The following is a 19,355-nucleotide window of genomic DNA, read 5'->3' as shown; positions in this document are numbered from 1 at the left end:
ACTTGTATCACTGCTCAGAGACGTCAAAAGTTTCAGATCAGACATGAGGCCTGTTCCAAGAAGCAGGTTTACTGAGCTTCTGAATAAATTTGTTGCGTTAAACCAGGAACCCATCAAATCTGAATCAGGTGCTGATATTAAAATACCTCTTCTACAAAGCAATCTAGAGAAACAGCCCCCTGATGCGTTATCAGTACTGTAGTGCCGGCATGTGGCCAACTATGGCAATCACATGTTTCTGAATCAACCAAAATGACAAAATAGATCAAAATAATAGAAACCACCAGGGATAAAAGGTTAACAACACAGTAACAACAATAAACTGTTCTTTTAACTTAATAATTGGTTTTTTCTCTAATCAAAGCATGCCCATTGTGCTGATGATGATGAAGGTCATAATGATGTTTTTAGATAATGAAAACATGTTTTCATCTTCAGCAGAATGTGAAAACACCTTGCAGATCCAAACTCACACTGATTTCATTTAAATCTTTGGATAATAATAGTTTAACTAAAGTGATGTTTTTTTCAGGACCTCATCACCATGCCTACAGTGAAATTAAAATGTAGAATGTTTTGAAAACCAAGCTACTGACACCCAATATATTGACAAGAAATGACACATTTGTTGGTATTTATTAAGATATTTGTATTTAATCCAAATTGCATAGATACATTCCTTTAGCTGATTGACACTGTTCAGTTGTCAACTACATTACAAAAGAAGTCAGCATAGTTGGAGAAATGTACATTAAATGGACAGTAATGGAACTAAAAAGCTGGAATATTGTTGGATTTAAAACAAAAACAGGTCATGTGTTTGGCCTTGTTTTGCCTAATGCTCTAGTCTTAATGGCATATTTTTGGACTTTGGATTTGAACATTTGGCCTTTTTCCCATTTGCTTTTGTACTCTATTGACCTTCCTGCTTGGATAAGTAATTATTTCCCTCTTACCTCTGCTCTGCTTTCCTTATTATTTGTCCTTGTTGTTAACAATAAACTGACAAATCATTTCAGCCATTTCAACAAGTGGTAGGGACATGTCCCCAGCGTCCCCAGTGTAAATGACACCTGTGCTCTCCATGTGTTTAAGTGCCCCACTGTACTTGAACCCACCCTACACAATATAGCAGATTGTTCATTTAAATGTCATGTCTCTGAGTAATGCTCCATTATTAGCTTCACTGTGCCACACTTTTACAACAACTTTCCCCTGAAACTTAAACAAAGGTATGAAGGGGAACAATGGGTGTCAATCAGCATGTGGACGCACAGGGGGATGTCCTGGTCCTGGGTCAGATCCAGGTCGCTTATGTCCCCTAAGCAACAGCCCTGATTAATGCAAACACTGCGTTACTATGGAGCCCGAGACACAATCAGTTCATACACTCACCGGGACTGGCCCGGGACAGCAGAGCGCCCTGCTGACATGGAGGAGTCACCCGCAGAGGACAGGAGACTGGACTTCATAGCGGACTATGTGCTGAGGACCCTGAGGCTGAAACAGGACAAATGGCAGAAGTGCGTGTCCAGCGAGGACAATCGGCAGGTGCTGCAGGAGTTCCTGGACAAAGCCGAGCAGAGGACTCTGGTGGTGTCAGTGACCGCGGCCGGACTGCTGCAGCCCGCCGCCGCCTTCACTGCCGCTTCCAAAAACAAGGCGGTGTACTTTGTGAAACGACACAAAGCGGCGCTGAGTCCAGGCTCCATGAAGGAGAACTTGGTCTACGGGGACTTGTCTTGCGCTCCACTGGATCAGTTTTCTGCTCTAGTTGAGGAGGTAAGCGGCAGAGCAGAAAATGTTAATTATTGTTAGATGCATGGAGGGCTGGGTCAACGTGACAAAATTCTCGTCTCTCATCTACAATGCATTTCACTAAGTTCGTGCCGATCAATCCTTAAAAAAAAAGTTAATACTAATAAAATTACAGCCAGTAATTAGCTACTATAAATACAAACAGTAATAAAACTTAGAAATCCACAAATAAATACAAAGTAGGGGAGAGCAGGGTATGTTGTCACACTTTTCACACTGTCTAATATTTACTGAGAACCGGACATCACAATGGTACAAATGTCATCCCAATTGAAAGAATGAAGTCTTGGGCAGAAGTTTTGTATTCATTACATCTTCCTATCTTATCTCATTATGGAGCTGTAGACTGTTGAATGGAGAGTTTGCACTTGTGACAATTTGCCCCATTGGCAGGTAAGTTGTCACACTGGATTATCAAACAGTTAGAAAACTTCATTGTGAATATTTCAATTTCAAATTGTAACCAGAACTAAAAAAAAAAATCAATCAACAATCAAGAGAATTTGGAAAATAAATAATTTGATTCAGAACAAAAATGTTGGCAGAGCACACATTAAGTGGCACAACCTCTTTCTTTGAACTTTCATATCAAACATTCTCTGGAGTGCAAATGGATCTATGGTAATTGAATGTAATGCTGCAGATAACTTGCTTAAATGTAAAAGTTCTTAACTAAACAGATGTGGTGTTTAACAACAACTTGCCCCAAACTGACGTGTGCTAATATTGGCTAAATCTCAAGGTTAGCTTAACATAGCACTTCAGCTGAAGTATGGAAAGACAGTTATTGTCTCCTCTACTTTGTGCAAAGTCATCATTTTGAACATTCATAACTAATAAGGTTGGAATACATGAAATGTAAAGTGCAAATATTTTACTTTTGAAGCAAAAAATAATAAAATGATGCGCACCTCAGATTAGAATGACCATGACCACATGTGAACAGGAAGTTGAACATAGAAAAAGAAGTCACACAAAGTGACTATTTTTGAGTTTTCACATAGAGCCTCTAGTGTTGGAGTTAGGAGCAGTGTGACAACTTACACATGAGACAACTTACCCTGCTCTCCCTTATCTTTAGTTACAGAAAAAACAGTAATACAAAATAAAATGCAGCATTTCACATTTACTTAAAAATAAGTACAGAAGTATTATGAGCCACATAAATGCAAATGTATTGAAGTCCTTTTAAACACTTTTAGGGTTTATTTAATAACTTTGTTTTATTATTACTAATGCATACTGTACATATAGGTGTATTTAAATGATGCAGCTGGTCAGGGTAATGCAATCTACTTGTTAGCCACAGCTGCCAAAAACATGTAGTGAAGTATAAAGTAGGCTACTCTCCACCACTATCTAAAGTTTTTGCAAATTAGAAAGGAATGCACACAATTTACAGAGAGTGAGAGAAAGGCTGGGGTGGGTGGGGTGTCAATAGGGCATTATGTTAGGGTCATAGTGGTTCCGGGGCTACATCCACACCGTGCATTAAGCAAATTTGCAAACAATTACATTCTCACATGCTTATTACCACACAGTGACCTGGGGCCTTGGTGCAGTTGCTCACTTTTCCTGGTTAGCTATCCAGCCTGAATGTATCTATCTGACAGCTACTCTTACTTTGCTTAAATTAAGGTTTTACATACAAAATATGATAAGCAATAAAATATCATATACTGTTAAAAATTAAACAACCCAACCCAAAGTAGTTTAACTTAGCTCCAACATTAATTAGGCTAACCCAAAAATACAATATGATATATAGGAATATACTGACATAGGTCATTCTGCTACATATTGAGTATTTTTTACTTTTAATACTTAAGGGATTTCTCAAGTACAGTTTTGAATGAAAAAAATTGTTCTTCCACCACTGTATGCATCAAATGTTTACTGCAAAGCAAACTTTTTTTTTTTCCATATTTAGAAAACTCATATTTCCTTATACACTTCCAGGTTGTGGCCCCATTGCTGTCTAACAGTAGGAACCACACTGAATGGCCACAGGTAGTGTCTCTGGACGTCAGACACCACGTCCACTCCCTCAAGACCAATGTGTTTGTGGTGTCGGGCCAAGTTCAAGGCAAGACTCTGCTGCCTCTCCCTGTAGACTCTGAGAGAGTCGAGCAAGCTGCTCTGGAGTCAGACAAAATGTAAGCAAACATGAGACGAAGGGGTTCATGTCAATACATCATTTGTCCCACATCTACATTGAAAAACGGTTTACTTGTGAAACTTCACAGGGGGGTCATAGTGGATAAGAGCATCATCCACTCCTTGGAGTCAGCGGTGATTGAGTGGAGCCATCAGATCCGCGCTGTCCTGAAGAAAGACTCCTCTGAGGTTCTGCTGGAAGGCAAAAACCCCACACCCCACACAGAACTGCTCTTCTGGAAGAACAGGTCGGCACCTCTGTTATTACAGACTGAATATCCACCGGCTATGTCTGAGAAGCACTTGTTCCAGTGTTGTGACTGTGTGAAAATAACACGTCCCTACAGGACCTCAAAGTTGAATTGTTTTGGAAGCTTTTGCTGGTGCGACTAATTATTTGAATTTCAGAACACCTGTGCTATCAAGTGAAAAATGTAATTTGGAGCCCAGTGCTCGCTTTTTATTTCTTTGTTGTGCTGACGCAGCAGAATTATATCTTTTGAGGCCAGTATCCTCTAATTTTATCAGTTGTTTTTCCTCTGCACGAATATGATACAAAATTGTTCTCCATCTGTTTTCTTTTTTATGACCAGTAGTTTTTATAATTTTCCCTTCTTTTGACAAGAACAGAAAGCAATAGCAGATACACAAAAGAAAGGAACAGGACAGAAGATTTAAAAACACAGGCAGATTACTGTTGCATATTCTCCATTTGTTTTCTAATTGAATATGCAGATGCAGAGTGCATCCATTCAGTGTGCACAAGCTCTTGATAAAGTTTAAACTCCGCCTAGCTAAAATGCATTGTTTAGTAAGTGAAGATTTACTCCAATTTAATTACTAAATAAAAGCTGGTTGCGCCATATATACTAGTTCATACATTGAGATTGGTTGTAACTTGTAACTAAATGTTTCTACCCAGTAACTACCAGGTGGAAATGTTGCACAGCTAACTAGACTAACAGAAAAAACTAACATTAGCTTAAAGGAATCTGGGAATCTGGCGATAGTATAGGTATATATCAGCAGCCAATAGTGTATGTTAGTTTGAAGAGTAAAGAACTCTTCATCCATACACCCTTTATACTACTTCACCTGACTTTTTCTGCACTGGAGGCCTAACTAAAAACATCCATTTGGGTCTTAATAAGCTATATAATAATTGACCTATACTGCCGTTTTTCTAGTAAGAACAGCCTGATCTGGTAGATAGGGCCTACCACTAGAGGTTATTGCGAAAACAGTCATTTTAGTAGTAATTTGGGTGAACCTTTAAACAGATAAAAGACCAGATAGAAGAGATAGGCTGTGGTGTATTTGAGAGGGAACAAGTCCCACAACACAGTAATACCTCAAATTATTATACATCAGCCCAAATAAGCTGTCTGTCTTATTATTTGCATTTATAATATCCTGTCCATGCACAATGATAGATAGATTTTGTTATTTACTTTAAAGATTGTTTCCTGTAACGTATACATGCGCACAATAATGCCACCACTGCAAATACTGGGAGACTTTGAATTTAAGCGGTAGCAACAGAAAAATCCCCATATTAGTAAAGTTAACATGACAGAGTAAACAGATCTGACTTTTAATTAGTGTAAAATTAAAATGTCCTGACAGCTGGAATGGCGCTCATGCCTCAACATGAGGATGGCGGTTATGTAACAAATCATTTGACTGTAGCCTATCAACTTGGAATCTATTTGTGACACATTGCCTGTCTGAAGTGTCATTCGCCGTTAGATCCTGACTAATCCTATCTCTATGATGGGGAAAATTTATAATTATGAATAATTAATTAAGTTACCGCTGTTGTGCCACATGCTTAAACAGACACTCTCTCGCGTATGGATCCGGCAGCTGTATTTAATAAACTCAGGGGAAAGAATCCTACAAACAGCTGTTAGCATCAAACAAAACTTCACTATTGACGTTTTGGCAAAACCCGGATTAGTGGCATGAGGAGATCAGCCTCGTTAATGTAACCTGTCACAGAATGTAAATTGCATAAAAAGTTGTGAATGAGTCATAACTGAAAACACATGAAAGGTGTTTTGGGATTTTGGAGAGGTCTGTGTGCGTGTCCCTCAGTCAACTAAAAACTGTGTCTTTTGCACTCTGTGTATGTTTGAATGTGGAAAATAGGCTGATGGCCAGACTTTGTCCTGTGTGCACAGAAAGCCTATTATATATATATATATATATATATATGACCTATATAACTACATTTTTTCCTGAAGGAGTGGCCTCGGGGCTTCCTCTTATTTGGGCAGCGTGAGAGTGTAAGACAGCCTGAGAGCAGGTGTCTCACGCCAAAAGTGGGAGAATTGGCATCCTTGAAAATAGCTTGTGGTTAAGAACTTAGGAAGGAGTTTACAGAGCAATCCGGTGGTCTTCTACAAATGTGACAGAAACCTTTGTTGTGGTTTTTTTTCTCTCCTTGAAGATACGCAGATCTGGATTGTATCCACTCCCAGTTAAAATCCTCTAAGGTGAATAAGATGGCGATGCTGTTGGAGGCGGTCGAGAGCAGCTATTCACCTTCTTTTACTAACATGCAACAAGATGTCCTTGCAGGTAATGACCCAATCTATACACCTCACCATAGAGGGTGAAATGAGGCCTGCTTTCTGCTTGACAGAAGGGCTAAAGCGACATTTATGATGATTTTGTCATATCACATGCGATTTCACATGTAGTATTTTGTGGTTGAACTGACTTTGACCTCATCTCCTCTTGCCAGCCTTGGAGGAGGCAAAAGACATCTGCACCTACTTGAGGCCCCTGCAGCGCCTGTTTGAGGACATGGAGAGTACTGAGTTTCCTGATGTCAAGGGCCAGATCGGCCCTTTGTTGCACACAGTTTGCCTAGTGTGGGCCAACTCCAGATACTACAACACCCCGGCACGCCTCATCGTTCTGCTGCAGGAGACCTGCAACCTTCTCATACAGCAGGTTTGTAGTAACAATCTTTGTTACTATGTAGTCATTACTGCCTTTTTTTTTCTGTGGATGACGTTTTACTCTCTGTGGGTAGTTTTCACTGTTATGCTATCACATTCTCTATTGTTCCTTTGTGTTCAGTCTTTTGGAACCAAACCTTTGTTTTTGCTGCCAGAAATGTATAGCTTACCAAAATTATTAAATTAAATAATAAAAACAGATGGTCTCATGATTGGGTAGAAATGCAATATTAATGCTTATTTGCTTGCTTGCCAAGAGTTAGGTAAGAGGATCGATTGAGTGAGTGATATCCATCTTCTCATCTAACTCTCAAGGCAAATTAGTATATTTTCTTAAGGCTCTTATCATTTCAGCTTGTATTGTGCTATTGTGGTTCATATTCGCAAACAAATTTTCAGCCAACAAAGTGACCACTAACAAAGGCAAGCAGCTTTGGATAAATATGTCAGCTAAATGAGTAAATTAAAATGTAAATGTAAACGTGGACAGTAAATGTGGAGCTTTTAAAGCCACAAAATTTTCAGGCAGTCAACAGTTGCCTCTATTATTTCCAATGTAAACGGAAAGGGGCGAGGAGAGGGAGGACAGCTACTGCTCTCACAAATTTACTTACATATTTGTGTTCTAAAGATAATGATCATTAAACATCTTTCAGATTGCTGCTGCAGCTTAACTGAGTTAATTTTACAGTTACCCAATTTCCCTAAATTGTCCATTTTCTAAGCCCACTTAGTTACTGTTGCTGCACCTTTGCAGTTTACAGTGATAACGGTGGCAGATCTACCACTGTCATTTGTTAAACTCTGGGCTTCTAGCTTGTGACCGTACATTTTGCTGACAAACATAATGACAATTGTTTGTTTCATATCATGCTAAAAATACAGTGTAAAGCTAAATGCCCCAGGCAAGAGGTTACCATATACACAAGTTAATGATCCATGCTGAAGATGTAGAAATAAAGAAGTAGCTCTTTGTGAAGAGATGAGAGGGAACAAAGGGCTGTCAGTTGTATTGGATGTAGCCAATGGTACCAGGAAGTTACACCCTTGATGCCCATTCAAAATATAGAGCATTAATGTCACAGGCTGGCAGACACAGCATTAACCGCTCACTGTCTGAACCCACCTTTAGGCCGTGGTGCCCCAGGACAGTTACTGGCTTTGCCAACCTCTGGGTTTTTAAAAATGAAAACGCTAACACTTCAATGGACTCTAAAGTCTAAGTCTCTCAAACTAATTTGCTACTGCTCTCAATCACCAGGCCCGGGTGTATCTAGTTCCAGAAGAGGTTCTGACAGGAGAGGTTTCAGAGAGTCTCCTGAAGGTGCAGACATGCCTGGAGATCCTGCAGCTCTTTAGGAGCACTTACGAGGACCGTAGGGCCAATCTGAGTCAGTACCAGAGGAACGGGAGCTTGGTGAGGCCTTGGGACTTTTCCCCGCTGTTGGTCTTCTCCAGACTCGACCGCTTTATTAACAGAGTCAGAACCATTAAGGTGAGTATGGAAACGTTATTCACCCAAAAAGTTCCCAATTATTGAGAAATGTCTGTATGTGGATTGAGGTGCCAGATGCTTCCTCTTCAGCCCTTATGTTATTAGATTTAGATGTTAGGTTACAAAAGTAATTAGCACAATGCAAGGTAATGCCAGTATTAATAATAATAATAATAATAACTTTATTTGTGTTGCACTTTTCACATTAAAACAAACATGATTCATACTAATTAATATAAATGAATTAAAATAAATTTAAAATCAACATTAAATTACACAATAACAGCAATAATATAATATTCATAAAAACACCATGCGATAGAAGTGAGACTTAAAGAGAGATCTGAATTTGCCTGCCTGAGATCTCCAAGGCAGGAAGTTTGACAGCTGAGGGGCCCAAACAGCAAATGCCTGATCAACTTTAATGACAAGGTGAGACTCTGGTTAGTAGAGCCCTGCCAGAGGATCTCAGGCATCGGTCCGGCTCGTATGGAGTTATCAAGTCACAGATATAGGCAAGAAACAAGTAGTAAAATCTTAAAATCAATTCCAAAACTCACAGGTAACCAGCAAGGGGCAGAGAGGATTGGTATGATGTGGTCACTTCTCTTAGTGCGGGTAAGAAGCCTGGCTGCAGCATATTGAATGAGATGTAGTCAATGGCTTTTTCTCTTACTAATACCAGAATACAGAGCATTGCAATAGTTGAGTCTTGAGGAAATGAAGGCATGGAAGCCCTTCTCTAAGTCAGCAGAGGAGAGGAATGTTCTAATCTATGTTAGCTGTCTCAGCTGGACAAAACAGACTGCACCACTTTGGTCAAAGTGTCAAGAGTCAAAAATGACACCAAGGTTGCATGCTTCTTTCTGAATGTTATCTGAAAGGAGATTATTAAGGTAGCTAGTGCTTAGTCTGATGGGGGTAAATACAATACTTTCTGATATTATGTCTTTTAACAGAAAAAAGACGAGTCAGAAAATACAAATAAAACATCGGTAGAACCAGGCCTTAACAGGACATACAACTGGGTGTCATATGCAGAGAAATGGAAGTCTGAATGAGCAAGAACTTGTCATCAGGAAGTTTAGATCAGTTTAGATGGATACAAACAGGAATATTGTGTCTTGGGGTTATCCAGATCGCAGATCTCACCAGCATAATCCAAATGAATATGTTGCTACTTACAACAAAAGATTACAACAAATTTAGATAGATGGAAACACAAATATGGGTGGCACGGTGGTGCAGTGGTTAGCCCTGTCGCCTCATAGCAAGAAGGTTGTGGGTTCAAATCTTTTTGCGTGGAGTTTGCATGTTCTCCCCGTGTCTGCGTGACCGTCCAAAGACATGAGGTTAATTGGTGACCCTAAATTGTCCTTAGGTGTGAGCGTGACTGGTTGTTCGTCTACGTGTGGCCCTGTGATGGACTGGCGACTTGTCCAGGGTGTACCCCGCCTTTCGCCCAATGCCAGCTGGGATTGGCTCCAGCCCCGCGCGACCCTGTACGCAGGATAAGCGGTTGACGATGGATGGATGGAAACACAATTGCATTAATACCAACCCATGTGTCTCTGGAAGATTCTAGAGACACATGGATAAAAGCTCATAAGCTGTTGCCATTTCTCTCAATACAAGCAAGGAAATTCTTCGGTTTGGAACAATCCATCACTTCAAATGTAGGGAAAAAACTATCCTGCAGTTCACCATAATTCAAACATAGAAGGGGATATATGAACCAAACAATATTGCCTGGCAACAGGTGGTCAGTCAGAGATGCAGTGGGCAAATGTACCCACTACAAAATTAGACACAGGTATTATTATGCACTAGTTAAACTTCAAAGGGCTCATGGATGACAATTACAGTTGAAAAGAAACAGACACTTTTCTTTGTTTATTGTGGAATTGTTCTGGAAACAAGTGGAAACAGAATTATTGGACAGTGGTTTCATAAACCATTGCCAGAATCTCCTCAGTTGTGCTTATCAGGAGGCAGGTGTGTCCTACCACCAGGTATCCGAACAACCATTTAGACTTGGTTTGGCAGGCTTTATTGGCGCTTCAAGGATTGTTCCCTCTCCACTGGAAGTCTGACAAAGCCTGTTTTTGATGAATGGTTCAAATTAATGACGGACATTTCCTCTTTTGAATTTTTAATTGCAATGGCTAATAGTTGCCCAGGGAAGTTTTATGGAATCTGGTCTTACTGTTTAATGTATATAAAGAAAGAAACATGATTACTTTTGATAATGAAAATGTGCTACTTCTTTTATGTTGCCCTTATATACTTATGTGGTATTTTATCTATATATATATATATATTATATGATGATGATATGATTTAATTGATGTGTCTTAAGTTAACTACTATACAGTATGTGCCAAGTTTTGTTTTGTTTTGTTCCAGTTGTTTTCTTACCTGTTCTTCGTCGATATGTTGCATTATGTTTATCTACTGGAAAACCTAATAAAAATTTGCCTGATAAACTCTAAACTCTCTTTCTTTGCAATGATATTATAGTTTATACTGCAAAGCTTGATTGTCTTTCATTTTCCATTTCTTTTTTCCCTATAGGACATCCTGTCGACAGCTGTGGACCTGCTGAAGCTTGAGAAATTGGAGATTGGAGGCATCCGAGGCAGAGCCCTCAGCCAGCAGGTCCAGTTGCTCCACCAAGAGTTTGTGGACACTCACAAATTCTTCACAGAGAAGCCCTATGACTGCTTGGACCTCAACAACAGGGTATGGAGTATCAGGATCACAGGGTGCATGACCGTTTTGTTCACTTGCCTGCTGCGATAAATGGGCTGTTATTTTGTAGAGCAACTTTGAAGGTCTTTTCATTTTCACAAGGGTTTTATGATATACACAACACAATGTACAAGCTCTGTAATTTCTACCTGTGAATACACCACCACAGCCTGGTCACTCCAGCAAATAGTTCTAGTAGTTTTTTCAGTGCCATCTACTTGCTTAACCAAGATGTTCCTGAGTTATAGCAAGAAAAGCAATTTACTTTGCTTGAAAGACCCAGTCAGTGCACAGTGCTGGATGGCTTTGAGTCAGTGAGATGGAAAAAGGAATATGCTGTGCTTGCACTGCTGTGTGGTGTTTTGGCTGTTGGTCTAGTTGAGCTATCTGCCCTGCAGGAGTATGAAGAAGGTGTTAGGGAGTTCAATCTTAAGGTGGATGACACAGACCGACGACTGGGAGCCATCTTCTGTCAGGCCTTTGACGACGCCTCTGGTCTGGAGCAGGCCTTCAAGGTCTGAGAACTTAAACTCTCTCTCAGTTTCTCTCTCGCTCTCTCTCTCTCTCTCTCTCACACACACACACACACACACATACATTCAGACATATTTATAGAAAGTTCACTTATCTGATGTCTGCAGGTTCTGGATATGTTTGGTAGCTTGCTGGAACGCCCCTTAGTGGCCACTGATGCTCTGGACAGATACCCTCTCCTTGTCTCCATGTTTGACAAAGAGCTGGACTGCTGTAAACTCCTTTACAGCAAGCACATCCAAACGGCAGAGCACCTGGGTGAGAGTCAACACAATACTTTTTTTTATTTAGTCACTTCACAGAAAGATATATGAGCTTCTGCAGGTTCATTTAATGTTTTCATTTAATTTAATAACATGTTTTGTCACTGCAGATAGTTTTTGGTTTTTGTTTGTCCGAGTTTTGAGAAAGCCATCACTCCTCCTCAATCCAATTAAGATGGTGCCTTTGAACACTTAAAAATGACATTAATAACATTCAGCAGCAGCCTGTCTTTGCAGAAACAGTGTCCCAGTGAATAATCCACAAACACACAGTCCACTCCTTAGGGGTTTGTTCAAAATCACTCCTTATTGACTATAGTGCACCGTATTTATAGTCCGCCAAATTTATAAACTATATAGTGCCCTCAGAAATTCCCGTAATATGAACAAACAAACAAATGTTTGACATCTCAGCTTACTGCGATGAATTTACTGCTTTGGACGAGGGAGTTATTTCAGGCACAGACACAAATAATTTATTTAGTAGAAAGTAGTTCTAAAGAAAACTGATTACTGTTGCTGTTTCCATTCACTTCCATTGAATCTTAAAACCTGGGGAAATAAAAAATATCTTTGTGACTAGATAGAATTAGAGGTGTAGTTAAATGTTTAGTAGGTGAATCAACCCTTTAAGTTTCAGTGAGAGGAGCCGGCCTGGTGGCCCAGTGGTTTAAGATTCCTAAACGCAAACCACAATGTCTGCGGTTTGGGTCCAGCTTGGGACCTTTGTTTCATGTCATTCCTCATTTCTCTCTCCCCTCATTCCCTGTCACATCTCTACAGTGAGCCCTCCAATAAATGCATAGACTGCCCCCACAAATACTTTGATACTTTTTGAAATAAGTTTGAGTGAGAATGTGACTTTCTGTGTCTATACCCAGCAGCAACGCCTCAAGGACACTTTGAAATAGCACAAAGGTTGTTGTAGAGATTAAATTTGGGGTGGGCTTAATTTTAAAACGAGAGAGAACAAGAGAGATCTTTGAAATTTTGCAGACTTTTAAGTCATTTAAAACCCTTAAAGCCCCTACACATCCATAGTCCACCCACACAGTGTGTTTTCTCTAACACTGTCTAATTAGACCTCTTGTCAGGACTGTGTGGGTGGGTAATTAGACTTGATAGACCGCTCCCTCGCTGTCCTTTTAGTTGTTTTGCGTCTGTGAGGGCGGGGCAACATACCCTGTTATTGTTCTCATTGGTACATTGACTTTTCTGACATTCGTAATTCCTAAAACATCTCCACCCCACTTCAACTTGACTAGACCTGTGCGGGTGTGCAGGGCATTTAGTAAGACAATGTGGATCATCCATCACATAGAATGTTGACTAATGCAGCATAATGTGATGCTTTATAGCAAAGGATACTGTACATTAGTGACACCAAAACTTCCTGTCTCTTCCTGTCAGGGGCGCTCCCACAAAATTTTCCTAGGGGTTACCAGATGGGGCCACTGAAAATCCTGGGGTGGCACACTAAACCAAAAGCCATAACTGAATTTCAGGAGTTCTATTATGCAGTGTATAGACTAGTTGAATACTACATAAAAATATGAGTTAAGGAATCAGAGACTGATATACTTGGTTTCTTATTTTACAGTTAAAATTGTCTAATGTCCGTAGACTAAAACCAGTTCAGTTAACATTCCATAAAAACCCTGTTTGATGTGTTATCAGTATGTGTTTTTTAAATAGGCAAGTTGACATTTTCCTTAAAAAGACAAATACGGCTTTTATTTGTAGGAGTGCACTGATGGGGAGGAACAAAACATTTACTGGGAACAAGCCTACTCAAGATTACAGACATCATGGAGCATAAATATTTTTCTTTAAATTCAAATTGAAATATACGATATGTGTCTGCATAGAGTTGTGTAATTATTTGTTAACATACTAAGTTTGGTGTTATTCTTGTTACAAATAGTATATTAGTTAGTAGTATTAGTTATTCTTGAAATATCCCACTTTTTAACAACCGATTTGACCAGGGTCCATTTCAGCCATTTCAAAACATACATACCAGTAAAACTACAATACTGTCCTCTTGCTTCTGTGTTTTTTAACATGTCAACAAACAGCATGGCTCCACAAAACACTTAACATGAGTGAGTGAGTGAGAGGGGAGTGGATTGACACAAGTTGCAGTCCAACTATCACAAACCTAAATTAAGAATGCAATATTTAAGCCGACATAACCAAGTTCAGAACAAATGAGCCTACAGGGCCATAAGCAAAGAGCAGTGAGCTTAACACCAATGAAGTCAATGACGCGCACAGACAACGTTTTAGGGATCCAGAGCCTTTCTATAGCCGCTTTCCACAGAGATCCTGCAATCCAAACGGAAAGAATGTCCACCAATATATATCCCATTCCCAGCTATGTACTTTTCATACAGCGCAGCGAGCAGCAAATTGGCCTAATAATCTTAATAAGGCAGTATATAAGTGGCTATATGACAACATCATAATAACCATAATCCGTAGCCTGGTCTCAACCGATCCAGCACAACATTTTGCCCATGCAGGGACCAGCAGCAGAGTCAGGATGAAAAGTTGCTTTCACTCACCAGAGCTAAGGCCTCACGTGAGGAGAAAGCCGGCACGGCGTTTTTTCCTCTGGGCAATCTTCTGGGTAACTGAAGTTTTTCAGACAGTCCGCCGATTCGTCGTGGCCCCGCAGTGTTTGTTGGGCTGCTCAATGGAGCGCCTGTTGCGCGCAATTAAAGTTGAGCCCAGTTTCACAGCATCGTCCAGATGACTGTTCTCACGTTTTGCAATCCTTTCAGAAAGATGTAGATGAAAACAGGCACAGGACGGTGTCCCTCGAAGCATAACGTTAACAGCCGGTCACACACGATGCTGTCAGACCTCCAGTGTTCGTACGACGTTAGCTTGCTGTTAGCGATGGTGCTAACCTGTTGCTATCGGCAGACTATTAGCTCTCACACACAGTACAATACACAAAACTGTGCAGCAGTGTGACAAACTTATTATAAACTAGCCAGGCTACTAACTGTCTCTGTACATTAACTAAATTAGACTTTTCTTTCTTCTGCAGCTTGTTGCTGCCTCCACAGAAAACACAAACATTCGGCACAACACCGGTGTACTCCACTCTGCTCTGCCTGTTAGTCCTGCCCCTTAACCGGTCACAATTTTTAAAACGTGACAGGCATCTACATGGACGAATCGGAGGCCTCTCCTAAAATAAACATCATAGTCTTTCACAGCTCAGGGTCAGAGGTTACCCTTTTAAAGTGACAGAGCCTAAAATGAGAACACTTGTATGCTGCTATTCACCTTTTATCTCAAACCAAGAGTTACATAATATAATCAGTATATAGCATTTTATGCATTTACTCCTTGCCATTTTGTTAGGGTAGCCGTGCCCCCCCCCCCCGGAGGCGCCATTGCTTCCTGTACACAGAAGATTTCATGAAATCCTACCCTAATTTGTTTTAGGCAATGCTGCATGTCATATTTATGGCATCTCTGTGAAATGACTTGGTAGACTACTCTGGTGCACCCCCACTTTGTGAATTATGTGTGAAATAACATATGTGTGCAGCTCTTAGCTCAATCGTTCGCTGACTTTGTGGAAATTCTCTGTTTAACTGTAAGAAATGATTCTTGACCTCCTCAGGTTGGACTCCAGTGAATAAGAATATGCCAGCAGTAGCTGGCGGCTTGAGATGGGCCCAGGAGCTGCAGCAGCGCATCCAGACCCCATTCTCCAAATTCAGACACCTATCCTACCCGTGAGTCTGCTCTCTTGCCTCCAACAGAGCAGATTAAAAAATTAATTTTGGTGTGGGTATGCATTTCCAGTGGCCTCAGTGTGAATTAATTGCTATGTGAGCTGTTTTAAAGGCCTCATAAAAGTTATCTTTTGGAGTACTGGCCACTGGAAAGATATTGGATATAACCTTTGCATGGGCTGTAAAATTTCATGTTCTCTGCAGGTGCCTGGAGTCTGCAGAAGGGGCCAGGGTCATCCAGAAGTATGAGGAGATGATGCAACTGCTGGACAGGTGTGTATGGATCTTATCTCAGTGTATTACACTATATGACATCATATTTAGATGTATTTATTAGTGAATAAAAATAAACAGAAAGGAAGGTTAAACAGAGTAGACACTGACAGAAAAGAATATCCACTTATTGGACTGTAAATGTCATGTCAACTTGAATCAGATTTTAGCTCAGTCTCTGAAATGTTTTTTCCCTGTAATTTTGCACCAGCGCTGTTTTTAAATTGAACAGTTGTGATTTTGTTAGTCGAGTGTGTAACATTTATGAAGCAGCCCCGGTGGAATAGCATGTAGACATGCAGCTCTGGGCATGATTTATGTTGTCATTACTGTGGCGCTGCTCTGCAGATTATTATTTCACAGGGCTCCCATAATCCCATATGTACTGACAGTGGCCACTGATGCCAAGTGAGAAATGGCCTGTTAGACCACATCTAACATCAAAACCAGCAAGATGAAACCCATTTTGGGGAGGGGGGGTCCTGTTTGTATGGAATTAAACTGAGTTGTAGAGATGTAGAAAAAGAGAGAGAGATTTTCTATTTCTATACTTTGTCCTCACGCAATGACAAGAAAAAAACCCATACCATGAACTTCTTTTCAGTTTGCTACAAGGCTACAACTTGATTTTTGGGGTTATGTAGGAATCATGACTAGTAAATTGAGGTTTTGGACACTTTTGAATTATCATAATTTTCCATCATTATACAGATCTTTTTTATTATTCATATTTATTGTGCTTGAGAGACGCAGTCTTGACTGTAATTTTTGCATCTATAAAATGTGATTCATTGCATTGTGGGATTGTTAGCATAAGTACTGTACATGCCAAAGGCACTACTTTTTACTTACTTCATTATAGGAACTTTTGATCCCATAATATAGGTCACACATTTTGAACACTGAAATAACATGGTATAGGCTAAATGTACTCAGTTGCCGGGTTAGGTGAATAGGTATTAGTTACACAGAAATGAAACTAACGCAGTCTAGTAATAGTTCTGCAATAAATCCTTCCTTCATTTTTTGTTGAATCTGTTTTAGAGCGACTGTATTATTATTTTGGAGGACGTAGTTTGTGATGCTGTTGAACTATATTGATATACTGAGAGGTGACCCCATTTATATCAATGAGTGTAGGCTAAATAAAAGAAACACCTCTCTATTTATTGATATTAAATGGAACATTAACACGTTCATGAAGGAAGGATTAATTGCAGGACCATGCATTTGTTTAATCTAGGTGTACACAACAAACAAGCAACTACGTGAATAGTGCACTATATAGTAAATAGGGAGTGATTTCGGTGACATCATGTAGTTCCAGATGTGACACATGAGCAGAGGCACAGTCAGCCGCACAAATTTAAGAACAATTGTGTGGGCGTACATGGCCTTTAGACCTGCATTAATAGACCCTTTTCTCAGCAGGCATTTTGGCATGTCACAGCAGGAACAATGTAATTGGTAACATTATAGAGTGCATTCTGTTAAGATGAGCTAGTTCCAGGGCTATTTGCATGCAAGCTCCCCGGCATGGCTTACTGGGACCCTTAATGGAATTAATTTTGAAATTTGTTTCACCTGTTATTTTCCTCCTATGATAAGTTAAAATGATTGCCTTAAAAAAGATCTACTGAATTTTTTGGTCACTTGGGGCACAACAAGCTGTAAAGACAACATTATCACCTTATGAAGTTGACTACGTGGCTAACTAGTTAGCAAACAGTTGCTATTTACACATCCAGCAGACACAGTGTGGCAATTATATTCATTTGGAGTCATGTTTCTGGCTACCAGGTGAATCCAATATTCACTCTCTTTTTAGCTCTGTTTTTGATTTCCACCAACTTCTTCACCAGGCAGTAGCTAAAAGTAGTTAACTACTGCCTGACACAACCCTGATGAGTTAAAGAAGCTTTGAAGCTCAGTAGAGCTGAGGGAGACTGCCAAGTTGGATGAAAATTATTTGTAGGTTTGTTGTTAATTGACCGCTTTCTGTTTCACTTCTTGCTGTGTGGCTTACAGACAATAGTAGCTAAATGTCGGATGTACAGTGACAGACAGAGTACACCAAGCAACAAGGACCATGTGCGTTAATTGCGCTAGGGGCAGAAGAACCCCACAAGTGGACAAACCCACATCCCTGACATATTATGCCTTATACAGTTGGTACGGCTTAGTGATAGAGTGAATAATCGGTCGGCCCGGTATCTGGCATTTTTAAGATGATCACTATCGCAGATACCTGCACTCAAGAGGCCAATATATCTCAAATGACAGCAGATTTAATCTAAAACCATTACTGGCTAGCGTCAAATATTGTTATACTGTAGATAAAAATGCAGAAGAATGACATTACTTTCAAACTGTACTCCACTCTCCCTTAAACACACGTCACATTCCTCTACAGCATAACCCAAAGTTTTTTTCTATTTAATTCATCAATAAAAATGCCATAAACAACAGATTACTGGCTAAAACAACGATGTATATTAGATTGCACTCTGCATGGAATAATGGAATCATATGTGGCATTTCTTTGTTTTGACAACACTGTTTGACTTTCTTCACAAGCTAGTTAGCTGCTAATTTAATCTTCTAGGCATTGTGAACAGTCAGTTTATCATAGCTTTATGTTGAACCTGACTACATGGGTTAATGAAAGTAGGGCTAAGATGTACATTTGCTGCCATAAAAACAAAAGAGGAACTAAAAAGAGGCTGAAAGGTTTCACAGAGCTGCAAAGTCATTTTATTAATTGCCAATATAAAAAATATTGATTTGATGAGTGTAAAACGAGTGTATGATGGCATATGCTTTTGTTTTTAGAAAAATAAGATTAGCATGTTATAGAGGATAACAAAGGATTAGTCAATTAATCAATTAGTCGAGTGACAGAAAATTAATCAAACTATTTTGATAGAGTCATTGTTTTTTCAATCAAAAATAACAAAGATCCAGTAGTTTCTGGTTCTTGAATATGAGAATTTTTTGCTTTTGTGTGTTTTGTATGATAGTACACTGAATGGGTTTTGGGCAGTTAATGCAGTTGGAGAAAAAAATCATTGGAGGAAACTGTGATGGCCATTCATCACTTTTTTGAGACATTTTATGTACCATACAATCGATCGATTGATTGAGAAAATTGGCAGATTACACGATAATAACAATTATCATTTGTTGCAGCCCTTTTTTTTCCTTCTAAAGTTTAGTATTAAGAGATTATTATTAAACTGGGTATGCGCTGTGAAAGTCTAAAGGTGTCCTTACAAGTGTAGTGGTATTAAAGCTCTCTACCCAAAAGTATGTGAATAACTATTTTGTGAATGAGCTG

General features: G+C 39.6%; 1 protein-coding gene across 1 annotated transcript in view; it reads left to right on the top strand.

Moving 5' to 3' along the window:
• The first annotated feature begins 691 nt into the window (after window positions 1-691).
• The window catches only part of LOC119916354 (dynein heavy chain 9, axonemal-like), a 147,153-nt gene continuing 128,489 nt past the window's right edge, over window positions 692-19,355 (top strand). Inside the window, exons 1-11 of the mRNA XM_038736340.1 lie at window positions 692-1,782; window positions 3,778-3,974; window positions 4,065-4,223; window positions 6,428-6,558; window positions 6,725-6,936; window positions 8,206-8,439; window positions 11,014-11,181; window positions 11,589-11,705; window positions 11,832-11,982; window positions 15,631-15,745; window positions 15,950-16,018. Coding sequence (XP_038592268.1) covers window positions 1,342-1,782; window positions 3,778-3,974; window positions 4,065-4,223; window positions 6,428-6,558; window positions 6,725-6,936; window positions 8,206-8,439; window positions 11,014-11,181; window positions 11,589-11,705; window positions 11,832-11,982; window positions 15,631-15,745; window positions 15,950-16,018 — 1,994 coding nt within the window. The 5' untranslated portion in view covers window positions 692-1,341. The remainder of the gene's footprint in view (window positions 1,783-3,777; window positions 3,975-4,064; window positions 4,224-6,427; window positions 6,559-6,724; window positions 6,937-8,205; window positions 8,440-11,013; window positions 11,182-11,588; window positions 11,706-11,831; window positions 11,983-15,630; window positions 15,746-15,949; window positions 16,019-19,355) is intronic.

Source organism: Micropterus salmoides, unplaced genomic scaffold (assembly GCF_014851395.1).
Source record: "Micropterus salmoides isolate LMB-PRFRI ecotype aquatic unplaced genomic scaffold, ASM1485139v1 Ms_hic_scaffold_21, whole genome shotgun sequence".
Taxonomy (NCBI): domain Eukaryota; kingdom Metazoa; phylum Chordata; class Actinopteri; order Centrarchiformes; family Centrarchidae; genus Micropterus; species Micropterus salmoides.
Note: the sequence above shows the minus strand (reverse complement) of the source record. Positions and strands in the feature narration are given on the sequence as shown.